Source organism: Triticum aestivum, chromosome 3D (assembly GCF_018294505.1).
Source record: "Triticum aestivum cultivar Chinese Spring chromosome 3D, IWGSC CS RefSeq v2.1, whole genome shotgun sequence".
NCBI lineage: Eukaryota > Viridiplantae > Streptophyta > Magnoliopsida > Poales > Poaceae > Triticum > Triticum aestivum.
The window spans coordinates 485,963,342-485,971,501 of NC_057802.1; the positions used below are offsets into that span (position 1 = coordinate 485,963,342).

The 8,160-nt window shown below is 52.0% G+C and overlaps 1 protein-coding gene across 1 annotated transcript; it reads right to left on the reverse strand.

Annotated features, from left to right (window-relative positions):
• Positions 1-508: 508 nt before the first annotated feature.
• LOC123075045 (peroxidase 2) lies at positions 509-1,928 on the reverse strand. Its single transcript, XM_044497735.1, has 2 exons — positions 1,613-1,928; positions 509-1,523 (listed from the first exon to the last, which is right to left on the reverse strand). The coding sequence occupies exons 1-2, from the start codon at positions 1,829-1,831 to the stop codon at positions 759-761; spliced, it is 984 nt and encodes a 327-aa protein (XP_044353670.1). The 5' UTR covers positions 1,832-1,928; the 3' UTR covers positions 509-758.
• Positions 1,929-8,160: the final 6,232 nt, after the last annotated feature.

Here is an 8,160-nt window from a genome sequence, read left to right on the forward strand (position 1 = left end):
CACGGGCTCGCCGGTGAAGATCGAAGGGAAGAAAACTTCCCTTAGTTGCCTTGCGAGAGGGGAAAGAATACTATATGCGTACGCACCAACTGAGGTAATTAATGGTTTTGCCAACTCAGGTCCCTAATTTTCTTTTCTGGCGTCGGTCGATTTCAGACCAAAGCTAAAGGCGGGGACGACACGAGGAACAACAGCAATGAGCGTCGGCCACGGCGAGGCCGATCCAGTACCTCGCCGGAGATGGGGATGGGGGCTGCAAGCGGGAGAGAGCTGTGACATTGTTCTAGGGCGAATGCGAGGAAGCAGGTTGATGGGTGCAGGTTTGGGTGCCGCTCGCCGGAAAATTGGAAAGTTTGGTAGTTGCGGCCATGGCGGTATTTGCTTGTATGCGTCTCATCTTTGTATCGTTATTATTATGAAAATACAAGTAATGCATGTCTATTGGTGTACATCTTCAATTTTTTTTTTATTGCATGCATCACTTTATTATTCCAAATACAGAACATTATAACAACATTGCTTTGCAGTCACACATGTACTACCCCATATACACAAAGAATTCCGTAGCTCGGAGAGAATTGAACAAAGAAATAACCAAAGAGAAAACCACAATTAAGAAAAAAGCGCAGTGAAAGAATTGCCAAATTTTACAATAACATGAACTCGCTTGCAGGTTAGAGCAAAGAATGAATCGAGACTGAGTAATCTTTCACCATGCATGCACACGTACGTGCGCAGCTGTACCACTCCACTCAGTACTAGTTGATTGCGCGGCAGTTCTTCCTGATCTGGCCCTGGTAGCCGGACTTGACCTCGATGCCGGCCATCTTCACCATGGCCTTCTCGAACCTGTCCTCCCACCACCCGGGGATGTTGGCGTTGTCCACCACCATTCTCGCCGTCTCCTCCGACGTCATGAGCGCCGCGTCGGAGGTGAAGAGCACCGTGTGCGACAACACGTTCTTGTAGTACTGCCTGTCCAGCTTGTTGGGCGTCACCACGTCCTGCATCACCGTCGGGTCGTTGCCGCCCGGGGTCGCGTCGGCCGGGCACTGCCTCCTCAGGAACGCGGCGAGGCCGCCGTTGATGTCGGAGGGGGCGTTGAGGCGGTCGGGGACGAAGGAGGAGCAGTGGGAGCGCCCGATGGTGTGCGCGCCGGAGAGGATGACCAGGTCCTCCGTGTTGAGGCCCTTGACGACGAAGCTAGCGACGAGTTCGCTGAGGTTGGACGCCGGTGGGACCAGGAACTTGAGCGGCCCGGAGGCGTTGGAGAAGGTGCCGTCACGGCGGCCGGACGGCATTTCGAAGTTTACCTTGCCCCTGCTGAGGATGCAGGACGCGTCACGGGCCGCGAAGGCGATGATGTCTGCGCAGGAGACGACGCCCGGGCAGGCCGCCTCGACGGCGTCCTTGATCGCGTCAATCAGCTCGAAGCCGCGCAGGGAAGGGTCGTTCGGCGGGCTGAGCTTCTCCGGTGTCGGGCTGAACGGGGTCGGGTCGAGGAGGACGGACGCATCACATCCCTAATCAACAACTCAACGAAATTAATCAAGCCTGGCTAATCAGTTGTACATAGATGTTTGCAAGTTCGTTTATAAGTTTCTTGCAGTACCTCGACGAAGCAGTCGTGGAAGAGCATGCGGATCATGGCGGCGCCATTGCCGGGGTTCTTGGAGATGGCCTTCTCCATGACGCCCTTGACAACGGCCTCCGCCTGGGGGCACTTGTCGTGGTAGAACCCGATCTGCAGTGGCCAGAATGGGCTGGCCTGGCACCCCACAGCGAGGAGCAGCAATGCACAAACCATCAGATTTGCAGGAATAGCCGCCATTTTTTCGAAGCTAGCTTGCTAGCTCGACTAAGATTAATTGGACGGGAAGAGAGAAGCGTGAAGTGGTCGATCGGTGGAGAATGCGTGTTGCCATAGCTCGAGCATATGAAGCTACTTATATACCAGGCATTCAAAGACCTAGCCTTGGCCGAGAATGCATCTGTGTTGCCGCGTGCTTAAAATTAACAATGATTATTTTGGCTTCGTTGGAACGTTACTATACACCGGTAGTTGCCACCAATCTTAAGCGTCATTGAATTCGGCCACTGTACTCTTTTTCTTCCCAGTGGCTCCGAAAATTAATCAAAGAGCGTTGGTAATGATATGATACAGAAATAATGGTAACAAACATTAGCCTGATGGTTACATGCAGTTGACTCGACTGATATGTGAACCGGTCATGTACATAAGCTGGAGAGCAATAGCTAGATCGAGCAGCTGATTGGTGTGACCAGCTCCGTGTCTCTTTCCTTCCGGTTCTGCATACGATATGATCCGCCAGTGGCAGATGGGGACGCTTGTTTTTCCGGTTGTTGAGAGGCGAGGTTAATTAAGAACGTTTCTGTTGTGCTTCGTCTCCTTCAAATCTGTTGAGGCTTCTAGCTAGAACTCGAATAAATATACATGCATGCAGTGCGAGAAATTCCTGGTGAGGCCAGTTTGTTTAGGGGCACGCGGGAGTCAACTAATACTAATTCCATGGTAGGAGCGCATCCTCAAACATGAGGTCAATAGCAAAGTTTCTCACCACCCACAATCTTGGGGACAAGACAAGTAGACACACACTTGAACAAGAACTCATACTTGCGCTTCAGGCCAGAGGCGGTGTTGGGAGTTCCACCAACGGAAACCCTACCACCAATGAAGCGAGGCCCTTATCATTCTGCTGCCGAAAAAGCCCGACGCGGCTACTCTCTTCGACTATCGCCCAATTAGCCTTATCCATCTTGTGGCCAAGCTCTTCGCCAAGGTCCTTTCGCTTCGCCTTGCTCCACGGCTTGGAGAACTTGTTTCCGCCAACCAAAGCGCCTTCATAGCCGGGAGAAGTGTCCATGACAACTTCCTTCTCATCCAACAAACGGCACGTCATCTACACCAACTCAAACAGCCTCGCGTCCTCCTCAAGCTTGATATTGCTCGGGCGTTCGACTCTGTCTCCTGGCCCTTCCTTATCCAGGTTCTCCAACACTTAGGCTTCGGCCAACGGTGGCGCGAGTGGGGGCAAAATTTCGTGTTTTGACCCTTTTCTGAAAGTTAATCAAGATCTGACCCTAGTTTATAAAAATTTCGGGATCCGACCCTTTTGCTACCGTCAGGGTCCATGGCGGTAGGGTGTAACAGCCTACCGCCAGGGACCTTGGCGGTAGGAAACATCCCTACCGCCAAACAGGCTGGCGGTAGGCTGTACAACCCTACCGCCAAGGTGCCTGGCGGTAGGTGCGAGCATGCACTATGTTTCATACTTAGGAAATATTTTCGGTAGGGTGTGCAACCCTACCGCCAGGGATCTTGGCGGTAGGCTGTTATACCCTGCAGCCATGGACTCTGGCGGTAAGAAAAGGGTTAGATCCTGAAATTTTTGCAAGGTAGGGTCAAATCTCGATCAAGTATTGAAAAAGGGTCAAAACACGAAATTTAGCCGCGAGTGGGTATCCATCCTTATATCCACAGCTTCTACGCGTGTCTTGATCAACGGCACCCCAGGCCCGCCTATTGCCCATTGCAAAGGCCTTCGGCAGGGAGATCCTATATCCCCGATGCTTTTCGTCTTGGTGATTGATGCCCTGAACTCCCTGCTCCAGCACGCCAAGGTGTCCGGCGTCCTCAAAAGGCTCACTCACCGCCACACTGCCTCCATCTCTCTCTTTGCGGATGATGTGTTTATCTTCTGCCACCCCGATACCTCCAAGCTCACCACAGTCAGCAGGCTCCTGGACCTCTTTGGGGATGTCTCCGGCCTTCAGACAAACTTCGGCAAATGCCTGGCCGTACCTATCCAGTGTACTACCCCCGTTGTGGACTCCATTGGCACGGTGCTGGGATGCCCGACTGCATCCTTCCCTGTTCACTACTTAGGCCTCCCTCTCTCCCTTCGGAAGGTCCCCCTCCCACCTGATGCCCCTCATCGACAAGCTACTACGCAAGCTCGCCACTTGGAAGGCCGCGCTTCTCTCATGCGACGAACGCCTGGCCCTGATCCGGCAGGTGTTGTCTGCTATGCCCGTGCATATCCTCCTCGCCATGGCGCTCTCTCCACCAATCCTCAAGAAGGCCAATCGAATCATCAGAGATTTTCTTTGGCATGGCCGAAAGGACGCTCGCGTAGGCTCTTGCCTTGTCAGTTGGGCGCGTGTTTGTCGCCAGCTGGAGCTTGGTGGCCTTAGCATCTGAGACCTCCACCGCGTTGGGATCTCCCTCCGAGTTCGATGGCTATGGCTGCAGGCCACTGATCGGGCGCGCCCTTGGGCTCATCTTCCGCTACCTCCCGATCCAGAGGTGTTGCAGTTCTTCCGGGCATCTACGACTTGGACCGTGGGCGACGGCACCTCCTGCAAATTTTGAGTTGACCCGTGGCTCAAGGGCAGCTCCATCTCATCCCTTGCCCCCTCTCCGATGGCCCTTGTTCCTGCCAGGAGGCGGCGTACTCGTACGATGGCCGCGGTTCTCCTGAACCGCACATGGATCACGGACATCCAAGGATCGTTAGGGCCGGCCGCCGTCCTCGAGTATGTGGACATCTGGCGGAGTCTACAACACGTCGCACTCTCCTCGCAGCCAGACGCGACCCGTTGGCGCTGGACTGCCAACGGCATCTACTCGGCTTCATCCTGCTATGTTGCCTTGTTTGAGGGTCCATGGCCTCCGAACACTGGCGTATCGTGTGGAAGTCGGGTGCAACTTTGTCAGTGAAATTTTTCCTGTATCTGGCCTCTTTAAACCGCTGCTAGTCTGCCGACAGGCTCGCCCGACGGGGCCTGCCACACGAGCCTACATGCGTCCTCTGCCTGCAAGTGCCCGAGACCCTACACCACATCCTTGTGGGTTGCGTCTTCGCGCGTGTCACCTGGCACGAGGTGCTCTCCTGGTGTCGAACTGCGGTACCGCCACCAGATGGCTCTTCCGCCTTCTTCAACTGGCTATCCGCCATCCTTCTTACTTTGCCGGCTGGCGATCGCCGAGGCCTCACTACCATGGCCGGTCTCACAGCCTGGGCAATTTGGCTCCACCGCAACGCGGTCATCTTTGACAAGATTACTCCCGCCACATCGACTATCGTTGCTGCTATCTAGGACGAGGCTCGCTCCTGGGCAAATGTTGGAGCCAAAGGACTGAATGATTTCATCCCTGTAACCTGAAACTGTATGCGAGGCTGAGCATCCTCTTTCACTTCCTGTGTTATCCTGCAATTCTCACAAACACATTAGTCTCTCAACCAGGTTTGTCGTCAATACTCCAAAACCAACTAGGGGTGGCACTAGATGCACTTACAATCTCCCCCTTTTTGGTGATTGATGACAGACTGGTTGAAGTTTTCAACGGGGATAAAAGTATGTGAAATTGTAAGGGTTAAGATATTGTCTTCGTAAGTAGCAAAAGGCTTCCCCTGAAGATGTGCATGTAAGTGTTTTGCTTTTGAATGCAAATGCACATGGCAGGTTGTATTTGTGGAGATCCTCTTCAACTTATGAAGACAATTTATCATGCATGAAAAGATATACTAAAGATAATGACATGCATAATGAAAAATGGACGTTTGCGAAATGACTTCGTGCGGTATTTATCATCGCACATGCGGAATTTATCGTCGCATCACATAGTTGACAGAAAGGTAGCAGACGACCATCAAGTTTAAGTGTTACAACTCAAAGAACCAAAAGTATCAAAACGAGAGTTGTAAGCACTTGGCAAAATATAAAGCAACCACCCATATGGACCCGCTTGAAGACTATCAACTCATATGCTTCTCCCCCTTTTGTCAGTAAGGACCAAAAAGGTTTGAAAACATAGAGCTTCTACTCGTTCCCATGAGGAGAAGGTGAAGATGTAGGGTCGTCGTTGTGGTCCGGTGGTGCAGAAGAACTTGGTGCAGTGTCGATTCGAGGCGAAGCTGTAGTTGGTGAAGTAGCATCATCTTCGTCATCAATGACTCTAGCATTTACAGTTGCCGTTGAGGAGGAGTACTCAGACTCTTCGAGTGAGGGAGTCCGACGCGAGACAGCGTTCCTAGGAGGAGTGGAATCAAACTTGAATCTCTCTATGAAGCCATCTTGTTGAAGATCATCTTCAGAGCTCAGCAATGTCAGACTCTTCCACGACCGCCGACAGGTTTCATGAGTGACAAATGCACCCTTGGTGGCATGGTTGCGAATACGATTAACATCCACCAAGAGGCTTTGCATCTGACGCTTCAGCCAGTCATGATGCTTATCCTGTTTTTGATGCAGGGCGACGAGAAGCTCTCGGTCATTGAGAACACTAGATCGCTTCCGAGGCCTTTGAGCAATAGTGCTTTCAGTGGCTTCTGTAGTTGCATGATGAGGTGCACGTGTAATACCAGCTAAAGGATAAACGCGAGTTGCAGCAAGAACTCCTTCAATGGGTCGTGTGAAGCTTTGACGATCGACATTGTGAAGATAAATTGGCTCCTTGGCAGGCTCTGGGTATATGGCTTCGACAGACATATCAACCTCTGGCAAGAATATGAGATGATTGCGTGCATAAGGCTGATAGTTGAATAGCAGAGTGAAGCTTGATGAGGCGCAATTACCCATGGAGCATAAAAATTCAGACCAAATAGATCAGAGCCAGATGCAGCCAGTTGCCTGATGAAGAAGTCCTGAGCATTGAAGCTGATGCCATTGAAGATATAGAAAACCAATGTCTTCATTGCTCCTTCAAGCTTCGCTGTTGGAGAATGTCCTTTGACAGGTCATAGAGTTCGCCTGACGATATGATAAATAGTGCGGGGCAGATACTCTAGGTCTTCAACAAAGAATTCTGTTGGGTATTCAGCATCTTGAGGCAGTGGCTTCATCATGCTCAGCATTTGGCTCATATTTGGCTCAGGCTTCTGGAATATGCTCTCCAAAGCATTGCGGTGAAGCTGACAACCAGGTTCATACAGTTTACCTGGAGTGGGCAGGGCAGTGAGCTCAATGATATCAAGAGCTTTGGCTTCATGGTGTACATTGCCTGTCATCCACTCAAGGACCCAAGTCTTCGGATCCCTGTTGTAGCCCTGAATGTGAAGAGTGGCATAGAATTGTAGCAGAAGCTCTTCATTCCAATGCTCTTTATCGGTCACAAACTGCAGAAGGCCAGCATCTTTGAAGCAGTCAAGGGCTTCTTCCAAGCAAGGCAGGCCAGCAATGGCTTCGCAGTCTAGACACATATGGGAAAAATGCACCCTTGATTGTATAATATACAGGAATACACTACAAAAAAAAGACACATCCGTGACATTTTGGGCTGAACGAATTTTTTTTCCTGTCATACATATGACACTTCTATGACGATAATTGTGACAAAACCCGGTATCATCATAGATGTGGTGGGCTCCTACTTCTATGACAAAAAATCATGACAGAAAATGGGCTTTTCGTCCTGGGCGGGCCGGAGACGCAGCTGCATGACATTCTTTGGGCCGTCCATGACGGAAAAAACCGTGGTAGAAGCGAGGGTGATGAAAATTTTGGGGAGTTCCCGGTTACGGTGGGAGGTCGGGGGCCGAGCGATGCGCGTTTCTCTCGTACACGTACGTGCGTGTGTGCGAGGCGTTGGCTCTAACTGAACCCGAGCGAGGCATTGGGCTCTAACTGAACCCGAGCGATTGCACTACAGGCTACGCGTTACTGAACCCGAGCGATCGATCGGTGGCTGTTAACTGAACCCGATCGAGCGATTCCTTCACTACTGCTGCTAACCGAAGCCGATCGATGCTGCCTCTGGGATGAACAGTGAGCGTTGCGGGGGGGTTTGGATGAACAGTGAGCGGTGGTGTTGCCTCTGGATGAACAGGACCCCGTGGTGTGGTGGAGGGCTGGATGAACAGTAGACGGTGGAGGGGTGGTTGAACAGGACCCCGTGGTGTGGAGGGCTGGATGAACAGTAGACGGTGGAGGGGTGCCCGTGGAGGGGTGGTTGAAGAGTAGCCGGTGGAGTAGCGCGCGGTGGAGGCTGGATGAACAGAAGCCCGTGGAGGCTGGAGGAGGTCGACGGTGGAGATGAACAGTATCCCGTGGAGTCCCGTTTTGCGGTACGCCACACCCCTCCCGATGAACAGGACCCCCGTTTCGACCGTAGGAGGTCCGTTTCGTCCATTTTGCGGT